The 15976-nt window shown below is 42.0% G+C and overlaps 1 protein-coding gene across 1 annotated transcript; it reads left to right on the top strand.

Moving 5' to 3' along the window:
* The first annotated feature begins 6182 nt into the window (after positions 1 to 6182).
* Positions 6183 to 14740, top strand: LOC111950717 (cofilin-2). Its single transcript, XM_023968531.2, has 4 exons — positions 6183 to 6291; positions 13132 to 13442; positions 13542 to 13618; positions 13743 to 14740. The coding sequence occupies exons 1-4, from the start codon at positions 6289 to 6291 to the stop codon at positions 13853 to 13855; spliced, it is 504 nt and encodes a 167-aa protein (XP_023824299.1). The 5' UTR covers positions 6183 to 6288; the 3' UTR covers positions 13856 to 14740.
* Positions 14741 to 15976: the final 1236 nt, after the last annotated feature.

Genomic DNA, 15976 nt, shown 5'->3' on the forward strand with positions numbered 1-15976 from the left:
ATACCCAGTATCCAGAGCGTCACTGAAGACAACTTTTCGGGTGGACATGTGAAGGAGAAACAGATATGATGAGACCATGCCCCCTTATAGCACACCAGAGGTGACCTCTGACCAAGGGCTAAAAGTGCCATTTGTCATCCCCCTCTGCCTTCTTCCGGTGGTGTAGCTGTGGAGTCAGGCTAGTAACCTTGGACACAGTTCAATGTCAGACAGATGTTGCAGGAGCTTTGTGTGATCTACTTGAGCAAAGGCTTTGGACATCAGCAAGTAACACCCTCACCATTGTTGTTTTTTTGGAGTCTGTAGCTGTCAGCAAGGAGTGTGTGGCTTTCACAAGGGCGGTAGTAGGGCTAGACTTTGGGAGGTAGGCATACTGATTTGTTCACTCAGATAAAACTGTTGGCATGAGGTTTTTGTTGATGAAGTTCTCCTGGATTTTTCCAAGGCATGACGTTAGAGAGATGGGCCTCCAGTCACTCGTTGTACGTGGGTTTGACACTTTAGGTATGGGACACACATTGGCAATCTTCCAGGCAGCAGGAACAGTCCCCTGCCAGTAGGTGTTGACTATGTGTGTGATGACAGGGGCTAGATCTTCTGCTCTTTTAGTAGCCAGGCTGGAATGCCATCAGGCCCACACACTTTATGTGGGCTGAGTCTGGTCAGAGCTTGCTTTATCTGGCCAATGCTGCACAGCTCAACCTGCCTTGTAGGCACGGGCAGGGGGAAGATGGCAAGAGGTGTGGTGCTTGTCCATGCTTCATCAAAAAATACATTAAAAACATCAGCCACATCCTTGTCTTCAATTCCCTCCACCTGTATTCTCCCTCCTGATGTTTTCTTTCGTCCTCAGTCCATAATGAAGTCCCATCATTCCGTAGCGTTTTTCTTCTTTAGCTCCTGGATTTCAGTTTTGTAGTAGTTTGTCTTTGCTTCTTTGATAAGCGTTTGCACTGTGTTTTTGTTATTTTATCCAGAAGCTCATCTGCGTGCGCGTCGTCCTCGCCAGAGTCTTGACCTGACTACAGTTCAGCGTCGGAACCGACTTCAGTGGGCAAATGCTCACCTTAGATGAAGAGCGCTCTTCATGGATGAATCCCGGTTTCAATTGTACTGGGCACATTGCAGTCAGGTCAAGACCCTGGTGAGGACAATGAGCACACAGATGAGCCGGTTTCTGACAGTTTGTGCAGAAATTATTCCTTTGTGCAAACCCACAGTTTCATCAGCTGTCCGGGTGGCTGGTCTCAGACGGTCCCACAGGTGAAGAAACCGGATGTGGAGGCCCTGGGTTGGCGTGGTTACACGTGGTCTGCTGTTGTAAGACCAGTTGGACATACCGCCAAATTCTCTAAAATGACGTTGGAGGTGACTTATGGTAGAGAAATTAACATTAAATTATCTGGCAACAGCTCTGGTGGACATTCCTGCAGTCAGCATGGCAACTGCACACTCCCTCAAACTTGAGACATCTGTGGCATTGTGCAGTTTTGTCACACAATACATTTTAGAGTGGCCTTTTATTGTTCCCAGCACAAGGTGCACCTGTGTAATGATCATGCTGTTTAATCAGCTTCTTGATATGCCACACCTGTCATGTGGATGGATTATCTTAGCGTATGAGAAATTCTCTCTAACAGGGATGAAAACAATTTGTCCACAATATTTGAGAGAAATAAGCTTTTGTGATGTTGGGGATCATTAATTTCAGCTCATGAAACATGGGACCAACACATTACATGTTGCATTTACAATTTTGTTCAGTGTATATGTGCATGTGTGTTTGTGTCTGGGTGTGAGTGAGTGCACGTGTGCTAAGGTGTGGAGAATCAGAGCAGGTGGTTAGTCGAGTTCAAGCGTTAAACAGTCTGATGGCTTGTAGATAGAGACTGTCTTGGTGCTTGTTGGTAGCAGACCTCATGCTCCTATACCATCTGCCCAACGATAAGGGAGAGAACAGCTTGTGGCTGGGGTGTGTGGGGTCCTTGATGATGCTGCGTGCGTTCGTTAGGCACCGTTTTAAGTAGATGTCCAGGATGGGTGGGAGCACGGTCCCAGTGATGTACCGAGCCATGTTCACTACCCGCTGGAGGGCCTTGCGGTCGTGGATAGACCATTTCCCGTACCAGGCCGTGACGCAACCGGTCAGGACGCTGAGGAACATCAAACTCGTGACTCTCTCTACTGCAGTCCTGTTGATGTGGATCGGGGCCTGTTCCCTCCTCTGCATCCTGAAGTCAACAATCAATTCCTTTGTTTTGCTGACGTTGAAGAAGAGGTTGTTGTCATGACACCACAATGCCACTTCCCTTACTTCATACCAATAGGCTGTCGCATCATTGTTGGTTATCAGGCCTACAACCGTGGTGTTGTAAGCGAACTTGATGATGGGGAGTTGGTGTCATGCAAAGCCCCACAGTCGTGGGTGAACAGGGAGTAGAGGACTGAGGACATGCTCCTGTGTTAAGAGTCAGCGTCGAGGAGGTGTTGTTGCCAATCCTACCAGCCTGTGGTCTGCTTGTCAGGAAGTCCAGGATCCAGCTGCAAAAAAAGTTGCAAAAATTACTTTGGTACCACGGGTAGAGTGAGGCTGCAGTAACCTACTGGCGGTGCCATTTAGCAAATGTAAAATTGTGAAAGCAAGATGTGTTTACATTCATGACATACAAACACAGTACACAGACACACAGCAAGATCTAAGTGAGCTTGATAAGTTTTTCTTTGTATTTCATTAAAGAGAGATAATACATTAAAAAAAGTTAAAAGAAATATTGGTCTATCAACACATTCTTTATCATTATCATTTTTTAAAGTAGTTATATTACAGTGAACTTTGATGACCCCATGTCAAAAAAAATCCCAGTAAAATTGTCTGGTGGGCTTTTTTTGAGATGTGTGCAACTAGTAGCTCATTAATCCAGTGTGATGACCATTGCATAGCACAAAAATGCCCAGATTAAGCCATTTTAAAATATGGGGTAAAATAATTGGTTATTCTATACTTCAGTGAACTTTGAGGGCATAAAACTAAAGTTTTACACAGACAAAATGGCTGGTAAACATATTTTGAGATGTAGGCCACGAGTAGATCATTAATCCAGTGTGATGACTATTGCATACCATAAAATGCCCAGATTACGCTAGTTTAAAGATGTGTTGTGACATGTGGCACTAGTAGATCAATAATTCATTGTCATCAACATTGCAAAGCATAACATGCCCATAGTACGCCAGCTACTAGATTGGACAAATACTTGTTTAGTGTATACAAGTGAACTTTTAGGGAACCTAATTATTTTTTAACACAATGAAAATGGATAGGAAACATTTTGTGACATGTGCCACTAGTAAATCAACAATTAATTAACACGCTAATAGCATACCCTGCACACAAACATGTATATTTCTAAGGGGTATGCAGTAGGTTGATAACGATATCACCAAAGTATGCTGTATCTGATATTTCAAACAACATTCCCAACTAATGAGAAAACAGTCTTGGTGTTTTAATTTAATAGAATGAACAAGACTTACCAGCCTGTGTCTTCACTGACATTTTCAACCTCCCCCTGACCGAGTCTGTAATACCTACATGCTTCAAGCAGACCACCATGGTCCCTGTGCCCAAGGAAGTGAAGGTAACCTGCCTAAATGATTACTGCTCCGTGACACTCACGTTGGTAGCTATGAAGTGCTTTGAAAGGCTGGTCATGTCTCACATCAACAGCATCCTCCTGGACACCCTAGACCCACTCCGATTCGCATACCGCCCCAACAGATCCACAGATGACACAATCTCAACCTCACTCCACACTGCCCTTTCTCACCTGGACAAAATGAACACCTATGTGAAAATGCTGTTCATTGACTACAACTCAGCGTTCAACACTATAGTGCCCACGAAGCTCTTCACTAAGCTAAGGACTCTGGGACTCAACACCTCCCTCTGCAAATTGATCCTGGACTTCCTGATGGGCCGCCCCCAGGTGGTGAGAGTAGTCTGCCACACTGATCCTTAACACTGGGGCCCCACAGGGGTGTGTACTTAGTCCCCTCCTGTATTCCCTGTTCACCCATGACTGCGTGGCCAAACACGACTCCAACACCATCATTAAGTTTGCTGACAAAACAACAGCGGTAGGCCTGATCACTGACAAGATGGCCTATAGGGAGGAGTTCAAAGAACTGGCAGTGTGGTGCCAGGACAACAACCTCTCCCTCAATATGAGCAAGACAAAGGAGCTGATCGTGGACTACAGGAAAAGGTGGGCCGAACGGACCCCCATTAACATCGACGGGGCTGTAGTGGAGCGGGTCGAGAGTTTCAAGTTCCTTGGTGTCCACATCACCAACGAAGACAGTCATGAAGAGGGCACGACAAAACCTTTTCCCCCTCAGGAGACTGAAAATATTTGGCATGGTCCCCAGATCCTCAAAATATTCTACAGCTGCACCATTGAGAGCATCCTGACCGGTTGCATCACCGCCTGGTATGGCAACTGCTCGGCATCTAACCGTAAGGTGCTACAGAGGGTAGTGCGAACGGCCCAGTACATCTCTGGGGCCACGCTTCCTGCCATCCAGGACCTATATAATAGGCGGTGTCAGAGGAAAGCCCATAAAATTGTCAGAGACTCCAGTCACCCAAGTTATAGACTGTTTTCTCTGCTACCGCATGGCAAGCGGTACCGGAGCGCCAAGTCTAGGACCAAAAGGCTCCTCAACAGCTTCTACTCCCAAGCCATTAGACTGCTGAACAATTCATAAAAATCACCACTGGACAATTTACTTTGATAACAACCCCCCCACTCTTGTACACTGCTGCTACTCGCTGTTTGTTTGTTACCCATGCATAGTCACTCTGCCCCCCACTGACTCGGTACCGATGCCCCCTGTACATAGCCTCCTTATTCTTATTGTGTTACTTTTTATTATAACTTTTTATTTTAGCCTACTTGGTAAATATTTTCTTCTTCTTGAATTGCAATGTTGGTTAAGGGCTTGTGAGTAAGCATTTCACGGTAAAGCTTACACTTGTTGTATTCGGCGCATGAAGCAAATAAAGTTTGATTTGACTTAACAACGCCAGCTTGGGGCTAATTTGAATGGGTGCCAATGGGGAGAGGCTATACCGACACGCCTGGTGCCCAAATTGATGACGTATGTCGCACAGTTGAGAGTCGAGTGGAGACGAATGGAGTTAGTTCAGTCAGTCGTCCTGGTGAGCCTCGTTTATGCTGGCAACAACAACAGCATGGCGCTAATTAAAACTTGTAAAAGAAAGTTGTGTTTATTTCGATGGGAAAGGGAGAAATAACTTGTAGTATTGTTCACCATCTGGATGTCACCGTTACATGCCAATTAGCTAATGTAATATCAAGCCGGTGTGGATGACAGGTGCAACGGTGTTGTAATTCCCACTGGGCAGTATTTGCTTCACCGGGCAGCTGTATCACATGTCGCTAGCGGTAGATACGTGGCCAATTTGTTTCATCCCACTTGATTATACAGTGCCTTCAGAAAGTATTCAGACCCCTTGACTTTTTCCACATTTCTTACGTTACAGCCTTAATCTAAAATTGATTCAATTGTATTTTGTGAAAGTTCTGACGAAGGCATTGAGACCGATACGCAAAGCGTATTAAAATAGCAGTGATACTATCAAGAGCAGTTTCTTATTTTATCTACTAAAATGTAATACTTTTTTTTTTTTTTTAAGTCTCACTGTGTGTGTATATATAAAGAAATCGTTCCGCCAGATCCTGGTTGCTAGAAATCGAATAGTTTGCCTAATTTCAGTTGATGTGACAAAACAAGTACGTAAAGTGTAGAGAATCAATCCCATAACCACAAATATTTCAGCTGTTTGAAGCTGGTATACAAAACTGAAAATAAAAGATGCAAAAATGCACCTTAAGAACGGGAAGCATAGAAATAGTGCACAAAAACCTATCTACCGCTTCTTAGACTTGCGTCCAGTGAGAATGACAGATCTATAACTCACATGTACATTTGGTCGGGTCGCCCAAAAAGGTATACACGGCAGCTTTAAAATTTTCCAATAGAGTTTCCCCATCACCACTAAAGTAATATTCCCTCTCCCGCGCCAATAGCAGATTTTGAGGATTTGTTTAACATCCATACCACAGTAGGGGGGCGTGGCCACTGTGAAACGTCATTCCGTGAAAAACTCTGCTTGTCAGTCGCGTTCTGAGTTTCTGGTGTTGTGCGAGGCTGCGAGATCAAGCGGAACGACATTTCAGACGCTGATAGACAAAAGACCCAACCATGGTAACGTTACGTTTGTTTCAAATCGCTGTAATTTAGTTATCCTAAATATACACAGTAGCTGTATTGGGAACGGGTGCTTACTTGGCCCGTTAAACATGAAATTATGATTTTATTTCGCACCATAGTTTCACAATCGAGGAATATTGGCTGGATGGATAACTAACTAGGAGCACACATTTACGAACTGGCTTGTAACGTTAACTTCAATTACATTGTCATTCGTTGTCAGAGTTAAGTTGTTTTAACCTAGCCCCTCGGCATTTCATCTCTCAACCATGACTAATGCTGGCATGAACTAGTGCATGTTGGCGTCCTTGGTAGTAGCTAACGCGTCGCCACCTAAGCTACCTTGTTAACTGTTAGGCTTCTTATTAAAGACGGCACAAAAAATAGGAAACTAACGTTACGCTATCCACTATTGGAATTGATAAGTATAACCAGCTAACGTTACTATATTGCCTTTGAATTTAACAACGGTAATGTTATGTTAGAGCAAGACCGTGCCGTGTTGAAGCGTTAGCCTTACTAGTACCGGTGACTACCGCCTGTTCCAGCTGACCCCACCCTTACTGCAAGTACAAGGAAGTGTAACATAACCAGCTATCAACCTGCCAATGTTAATAGAATATGGTGAAATACGTCTATGGACTTTGTTCAGTGGCGTCTATTATTCACTGCGTGTGTTCACTTAAACAATTTCAGTGATCATTGAGGGTTGGTTAGCCGCACAAACGAGCAAGCCATGGAACACTACCACAATTTCCCTCTTACTTGACTTGCGCTTATAAAACCGCGCGCCAGTGTTTCTTCTCGTTCACAATGTCCCCGTATACATCTTGACGTATTTCATTACGCCGTACATCTTTAGTCTTGTCCCACTACCGAATGGACAATATTCGTTTTTTACATTTTTATAATTAACCCAATATAGGCCAGAGCCTGTCGTTTCCAGTGGGACTAAATTAATCATAGTGGGCAGAACAAACAAGGTGCCAAGCACGAGCTAGTGAGATCCTATTGGTTGCATATTTCTGTAAGGAAATGCCTGCTTAGTGAAGTGCACATGTGCAATAGCTAAATTCGCCCTTGCACTCCTAAACAATGCACTTTTTTAGGATCTTTGGCGAAGGGTGAAGTTTCCAAATGCAGTCCACTCTGTTTGTTACAGATTCTAGTTTTGGAAACAGAAAACTGTATTGAGATCAAATGTTTAATGGATGACAAAATAAGCAGAACGTCGACCAAAACGCCATCTTCCCCCACTGCCGGCCACTGGGTTTCTCTTATCACCATATTTAGTAGTGAGTGAAAATACCAACCAGATGCTTCACATTTATACATCCAGTGAAATATCTTGCTCATTGTTCTATCTGTGAATCAAATCAAATTGGCACACGTGCTGAATACAACAGGTGTATACTACACCTTATCGTGAAATGCTTACTTACAAGCCCATAACCAACAATGCAGTTTTAAGAAAAGATTTACATAAGTAACATAATAAATGAACGATGAGGCTATATGTACTGATTCAATGTGTGGGGGTACAGGTTAGTCGAGGTCATTTATAAATGTAGGTATGGGTAAAGTGACTATGCATAGATAACAAATAGCAAGTAGCAGCAGTGTAAAAACAAAAGGGGGTGGGGTGTCAATGAAAATAGTCTGGGTGGCCGTTTGATTAATTGTTCAGCAGTTTTGTGGCTTGGTGGTAGAAGCTGTTAAGGAGCCTTGTGGACCTGGACTTCACGACTCTTGGTGTGTTTGGACCAAGATAGTTTGAGGACACCAAGGAAATTAAACTCTCGAGCCGCTCCGATTCTAGTTAGTTGTGCACGACTCCAGGATTTGAGTTGACTCCAACTCTTGTGGTTGGAGTCAACTCTAGCTGATAAGCCTATTCTTTGCCATGTTATAGCCATATTCAGACGGCTATTACTACACTTTGGTTTTGTAATGATTATCGAAGCTTGTGCGTTATTCCAGAGGAAGATTCACACATGATTTGTTTTTCTAAAGTGCTCTCAGTAATTCTTACTTTTTTCAAATTTAATTGACTTATGATGGAAGCCTGTAGATTTTTATTGTAGACGCTAAGATATTTCAACGTCATGTCTAGACGATAATAGGCTTCACTGATAACTCGTGCTTGGCTGCCAAATGTATAGGTCTCCACATAATATTTACATTGAAGTGTGATCATAATCATTATTGTAGTGATCCATCTATTGTAGACGTCCTGCCTAATAACAATGCCCCACATCCTGCTGATTTGAGCTTTTGAACCGTATTTGCACTTGACTGTTTATAGATAAGAAACTGAACTTGCCATTTCCAGAAAGGTTAGCAAGGATGCTGCTTTGCGATCAATTGCCTAGGACAGGGCTCTCCATACCTGTTTGTGGAGAGCTACCATCCTGTAGGGTTTCACTCCAACCCTAATCTAGCACATTTGATTTAATAATTAGCTGGTTGATAAGTTAAATCAGGTTAGTTACAACTGGGGTTAGAGCAAAAACCTACAGAAAGGTAGCTCTCTAGGAACAGTGTTGGAGAGCCCTGACCTAAGACTTAAACAGCCAGCCAGGGTTTCATTAAAAGCTATAGGGTATACTTTTTATTGCACATTAGGCTTAATTTAACTGACACATTTGGCGATGTTCAACTTCAATTCACTGGCACTGACGTTTATTTTAGCCATACTCATTGATAAATGCGGATGACGGCGCTATAGCCTATGCCCACGGTTCTGACTCTCTCTGACTCTCCTTTAGTGAACTTGTGCAAGAAATTGCGAAATATAGCATTTCGATAGCCTACTAACGTAAAGTCACCCCATTCCATACAAATGTGCGCAGCCGCAACATTCAAACGAGGCTACAAAGAAAACTAATGGGACTGTAGTGACTGTGTTGACTTAAAAATCGGGGGTGTGAACTAGGTTTCTATTCAAGCGTTGATCGACATGGTAATGGCTCTATAGTATTGGAGAAAAGTTGAAAAAACGGACCCTCCGTTACATCGTAACGTACAGCACGCATAAAGCAACTACTTCTGTCTTACAATCTCTCTCCACCAGGTGTAGCACTTTCATCGTTTAAAAATGAGAAATGGACAGTGACGGAGTAAGAGGGGATACCTAGTCATTTTTTGCGTCATTGCATGCGATCATCATTCTCAAACCCGCTGTTTACTTCTAAGATCACTTTAGCACCGTCCTAAAAACCCAATTCAAATTCGACACAAACCTTCAAATAGGTATGTAATGACACATTATATAAACTCTTTATAGTGTTTTATTTACATTTTAGAGACGATAAGTTGGACAGATCGAGTGGGGAAAAAAGCAATTTTCCCACAACCTCTCTCCTTCTCACTATCACGCATTAGTTTTGCTTCCCCACCCGCCATTTTTAAAAAGACCCGACGGGGCTCATTGCCTGCTTGAATTATGCAGAAACAGGCATCGTTTAGGTCATGTAATTGATCATGTTGGAAAGGGGAGAAATTGTGCTTTACAATGGTATTGACATTACAGTTGATCTGGAAGTATTGCATTTTTGGGGCGCTAATATAAGGGCAATTGTACGGACCAAGGCGATGTACGAGTTTACGTTACTTTTGATTACCAATGCACAGTTCTGGCTGTGCCCCTCCCATCTCTTTCCCTCGCTAGCTTGCTCTTTCTTTGCTGTGGAAGATGGAAGAGTTTGTTCTCGAAGTAAACTACGGAAAATAGTTGCCACAATTGCAGAAATACTGAATCTTAGATTCCGCTAGCAATTGACTCCTAAGCTTGACACCCAGAAATGGCAATTGACGGTCGAGGAATCTATTATTTTGTAGTAGACTCCCCACTGCTAATTGTAGTGTTGGTAACGCTAAATAGAGGAGAGCCTCTCGTTAGCCATTGCCTTTATTTTGGGAGATTGCAAAATATGGCCAGAATAAATATATTGTTTCAGATGATAATGAACCATGTTTTGTTTAATTACTTTTTCCTAAGTTTCGTTTAACTTTATAGCTGGGTAGATTGTAGAGCAACCCATTTTTGGTAAAACATTTTTTTACCTTTATTTAGCTAGGCAAGTCAGTTAAGAACATTCTTATTTACAATGACAGCCTGGCAAAAGGCCTCCTGTGGGGACGGGGGCTGGGATTAAACATGAAACATTTTATTAAATTAAAATAAGACAAAACACACAGACTTAAGACAACGACACAGCATGGCAGTAGCACAGCATGGCAGCAACACAACATGGCAGTAGCACAGGGTACAAACATTATTGGGCACAGACAACAGCACAAAGGGCAAGAAGTTAGAGACAACAATACATCACGTGACGCAGCCACAACTGTCAGTAAGAGTGTCCATGATTGAGTCTTTGAATGAAGAGATTGAGAACTGTCCAGTTTGAGTGTTTGTTGCAGCTCATTCCAGTCGCTAGCTGTAATAATTATCATAAAAAACAATTGTCTTTAAATCACAAACATTTAATAGAATTGGCTTAGCAGCCAATGTGTATTTTTAACATTACTATTAAATTAGTACTCACTTATAGGAATGGGTCATTGTTTGCAAGTTACTAGCTATCCCATAAAGCCATCACCGAAAACCACATTTTCATCTGTGGTTTTGTAACTTCCAGGTTTTTGACTGACTCTGGCTGGACTGAAGACGCCGCAAAGTTTGTAAAATGTCAGTGTGGCGGCCGTCTCGCAACGGAGCCTTGAACCATAAGGGGGCTTTACGATTCCACTCCGCTATGGACGTCCCCATTTGAAATGAATGACATCCGCCGCACTGTAACGGAGTGCTTATGGGTAATGTGAACAAGGCTTTACCATAGGCACACTGCAAATTTGTGACGGATGTCATACATGCTCTGCATTGCGAACTTGCTTGACTTGCTATACATTTATAAAAACATGTTGAGGGAAAATTAACTCAACAAAACCATGTTTTATCACCTGAAATGGTATGTTAATCCTGTTTTGAATTAAACGGTTATATTTTAGAATCTCCCAAAACAAGACGGGCTCTCCATCTTGCGTTACAAACACTACACTTGTCTGTTCCGTAGCGGGGCAGGACTCCATGAAGATGACTTGCAGCATAATGAAATGGGCTACATAACGATATGTACGGGGCACACTGTAATGTAACCTAACGGAGTGCTTATGGGTAATGTGAACGAGGCTTAACATTCCCTCCGCTCAAAAGGTATGGTTTTCTTCATCAGCACAACCATGATAAGAAAGAATGGACCAAGTGCTGTAACCACTGCTTTGGGAGAGAAAAGAGGACGTGCAAATGCAAACAATGTTAGCTACTGGACATCCTGTTCTTTGAAGAGTCTTATTTTCTTCTTGGTCAAAATATTTGAATTATGTTTCAACAAATTCATTAAAAATATAAGCCAAAATGTTGAGTAAATAAGTATTCAGTCCCTTTTTTTGTGGCAAACCTAAGTTAGTTCAGGGTTAATACTTTGCTTAACTCCAATAATAAGTTGCATGGACTCAATAATAGTGTGCAATAATAGTGTTTAACATGATTTCTGAATGACTACCTCATCTCTGTACCACACACAATTATCTGTAAGGTCTTTTAGTCAAGCAGTGAATTTCAAACACCGATTCGACCAGGGAGGTTTTCCAATGCCTTGCAAAGAAGGCAACCTACTGGTAGATGGGTGAATAAGAAGCAGACATTGAATATCCCTTTGAGCATGGTGAATTTATTAAATACACTTTGGGTGGTGGATCAATACACCCAGTCACTACAAAGATACAGGCATCCTTCCAAACTCAGTTGCTGGAGTGGAAGGGAAATGCTCAGGGATCTCATCATGGAGACATTAAAACAGAGTTTAATGGCTGTGATGTGAGTGAACTGAGGATGGATCAACATTGTAGTTACTCCACAATACTAAACTAATAAAAATATTCCAAAACATGCATCCTGTTTTTGCAATAAGACACTAAAGTAGAACTGCATAAACTGTGGCAAAGAAATTCACTAAGTCCTTAAAACAAAATGTTATGTTTGCGGCAAATCATAGTGATGGCTGCATCATGTTATGGGTATGCTTTTTATCAACAATGGAGTTTTTTTAGGATGCTTAGATATGGAATAGAGCTAAGCACAGGCAAAATCCTAAATGAAACCTGGTTGTCTGCTTTCCAACAGACACTGGGAGGAAAATTCACTTTTCAGCGGGATAATAACCTAAAACACAAGGCCAAATATACACGAGTTGCTTACCAAGACATTGAATGTGGCTTACTTTGGACTTAATTTGTCTTGAAAATCTATTGCAAGACTGATCATCAACCAACTTGACAGAGCTTGAAGATTAAAAAAAAAGAATGTGCAATATTGTACAATCCAGGTGTGCAAAGCTCTTAGACTCTTAGACCTTGAAAGACTCACAGCTGTAATTGCTGCCAAAGGTGATTGTAGCATGTATTGACTTAGGGGTGTGAATATTTATGTAAATGAGAATTCTGTATTTCATTTTCAATAGATTAGCAAAAATGTCTACTTATGTTTACATTTTGTAAATTATGGGGTATTGTGTGTAGATGGGTGGGGAAATGATTGACCTATTTTGAATTCGGGTTGTAACACAAATAGTGGAATAAGTCAAGGGCTGTGAATACTTACTGACGGCACTGTAACTGACAGTTGCTCAATCTTTTCTTGCACCTTAAAGTCAACTGATATGGACAGTGCAGGTGTAAGATGCTCAAATTAGCAGTGCAATGGCATAGTGATTTATGAAATTCATGGATTTCTTGGGTACATGATGCATTAAAGACAGTTTTTCTTGTTAGGCCTCTGGGGTGACAGTGACCGATGAAGTTATTACAGTCTTCAACGAGATGAAGGTGCGTAAGGCCCAGGCGAACGAGGACGAGAAGAAGAAGCGGAAGAAGGCGGTGCTGTTCTGCCTGAGCGAGGACAAGAAACACATTGTCCTTGAATCGGGTAAGGAGATCCTGACTGGCGACGTGGGTACCACCATCGCAGACCCCTACCTGCACTTTGTCAAGATGCTGCCCGCAGACGACTGTCGCTACGCCCTCTATGACGCCACCTACGAGACCAAGGAGACCAAGAAAGAGGACCTGGTCTTCATCTTCTGGTGAGTGTCATCTGTTAAGCACTGGGTTTAAAAAGTCAGTTTGACTACAACGAGGAATACAGAACCTTGTGGTCATCTCGCCTGTTCTCTGTATCTCAGGGCCCCAGAAGGTGCTCCACTGAAGAGCAAAATGATCTACGCCAGCTCAAAGGATGCCATTAAAAAGAAATTCACAGGTGAGCGCTATGTTTTTAGTTTGAAAGAATCATAATACTGTCCAACCGCTGTGTGAGTGTCTAGGGTACTTATTTCATTTGTGGGTTTTTTTTCTTCACATTTGACCACTTTGCTCAATTGTAGGTATCAAGCATGAATGGCAAGTTAACGGTTTGGAGGACATCAAAGATCGGCGAACCTTAGCAGAGAAGCTTGGAGGCTCGTCAGTGGTCACCCTTGAAGGTGGGCCTGTATAAATCCCGTCTCGGGTATGATCTGAGGCCTACAGGGAAAGGAAAAAAAACAGAATTTTAAATCCCGTGTGTATGGCTGTTCATTCCAGAATGATAACATAAGGAATTAGGTGAGGGGGTTTAGAGTACAAATTTGAGGGGGTTGGGGGTGGGGTGTTTTGTTGTGTGGAGAAAAATCAAGCATGGTGTTTCATGGTTTAAAATTGTGGTTATCATTCCACTTGTCACAATGAAGAACACAGACACGTCTTAAATGGCAATTTGTGATGAAGGATTATGACAAAATAGATGATTTGTCACCATTTATGAGATTGGCCTTGCAATTTCCAAACTCATGAAGAATGAAATCTAATGGAAGAAAATTTGCCCTTTTTTTTTTTTTTTTTTTTTACAAATGAATACTGGTTATGTCTTTTGTTTGATGGAGGGGTGTCTGGATCAGGCAGATGAAAGAAACTAACGATCAAGCCTATGACCAACCCACTGGCTTAATTTATGCACTCTGTTCACACGTATCTGATGGTATTTCCTGTATTGCCAAATTAGTTATTCTTTAGCATGTCTAGCTAAATCTAGTTTTATTTTCCAGCATGCTTCCAGTAAAATTCCAAAACGTGACCTTATTCTATTAAGTTATTTCCAAAACCTTTGTACAAACAGTAAATGAGCGGTGTACAAAAAAATACATTCCTTATTTCATGATGAAATTTCAGAACAGCTTGAACAGGGATCACTTGACGGTTTAACAATATGGAGTCAGGGGTATGTAGTAGTGTGGGTGGCTCAAGTTGGAAGAAGCCTATGAGAGCAAGTAAAGTGTGGATGTATATGTGGGTATTCTGTTTTTGTCTCCTGTCTAAATAAAGAAAATGCACTTACGTTTACTAACTGCTGCCTGTAACATGTCTTCTTTGCCTATTGTCCATTCTTGCCTAAGTTTTTACATTTTTCAACTGAGTCTATTTGGATGCATCAATATATTAGCAAATTATTAGTCTATTCATGGTGCATTTTTTTATTAATTGTTTACATTTAATATCCCACACAGCTCAGTGGGGGAGAAGTGTACAGGGCATGCAATTTTTGGCTAAATGGTATATCCCCACTAGTGATGGGCATTCTGGGTCTTTTCGGTGCGCTGTAGTCTTTGGCTCCATTCACGCAAAAGAGACCCATCCAGGGCCGTCTCCAGGCATAAGCGACATAAGAACTTATCCCAGATATTAAAGATGCCAGAGCGTGAGGACCGTTGTCCACCTGACCTCCCAAAAGCCTGGCAGGAGTGAGAGCCCTTGAAACCAGGGCAGTAGCATCAGCCCAATGTGACATACGCCAACTGACACTAAATTGACTGGCCATGTCGGAATATCCATACTAACGTACTACATATATAAACTGCATACTATTTACTCATCGCATACTGTTTAGTAAAAAGTGTGCCGCGGCTCTAAATTGAGTAGGTGGGGTTGAGTGCGGGGGGGATTTTTCGAATTCAGTAGACATGCATCGCATTAACGAGGCTGATAATGGCTCATTTCCAATTTTAATGCTTTCTCTAAACTCTGAAGAGGTATAGGCAAACTTTCACATTCAACCTATAACACAGTGGCCAATAGCCCATCTATTCTAATTTTCAAAAGGACTGAAGACAAACAGGCTCCATTTTGACACATTAGTGATACCGTAGTGCTATAACATATAAATTCAATCAAATAGCTTGATTAACATGACATCAGTAATGCAGCTGAGTCCCCAGAGCTGACACATTCAGGAATCAGAAGATTGTTTACTATTTAATTTAAAAGCTCTGACGAAGGCTAAGAAAAAAACACTTATCAGTGACAAAGCAGAAATCCACTTTAAAAATACTTGTGTTATCGAGGATGTAGCCTGCGATGCGAATCTCTTTATCATTTTAAGAACAAAAACTACTTTGACAACATTTGAACTCCACCGCAGAAGCTTTGGGCATTTTCCCAATTAAGTAGCCTAGTTTTGTTAGGCTCTAGTTCTCTTCAAGTAGCCAATCGCCCACATCTTCCAATGGATTCTGGAAAAGTGTGCATCGAATTCTACTAGATAAAGAGGTGAAATTAGTTTAAAATCCTGGCATTTAAACCATAC

The sequence above is a fragment of the Salvelinus sp. IW2-2015 genome, linkage group LG23 (assembly GCF_002910315.2).
Source record: "Salvelinus sp. IW2-2015 linkage group LG23, ASM291031v2, whole genome shotgun sequence".
Taxonomy (NCBI): Eukaryota; Metazoa; Chordata; class Actinopteri; order Salmoniformes; family Salmonidae; genus Salvelinus; species Salvelinus sp. IW2-2015.

What these genes read in the sequence shown, in the direction of transcription:
- LOC111950717 (XM_023968531.2), top strand. An exon ending in GACCTGGTCTTCATCTTCTG is followed by an intron (nt 13,443 to 13,541) that starts GTGAGTGTCATC and finishes TCTGTATCTCAG; the next exon opens with GGCCCCAGAAGGTGCTCCAC. An exon ending in CATTAAAAAGAAATTCACAG is followed by an intron (nt 13,619 to 13,742) that starts GTGAGCGCTATG and finishes GCTCAATTGTAG; the next exon opens with GTATCAAGCATGAATGGCAA.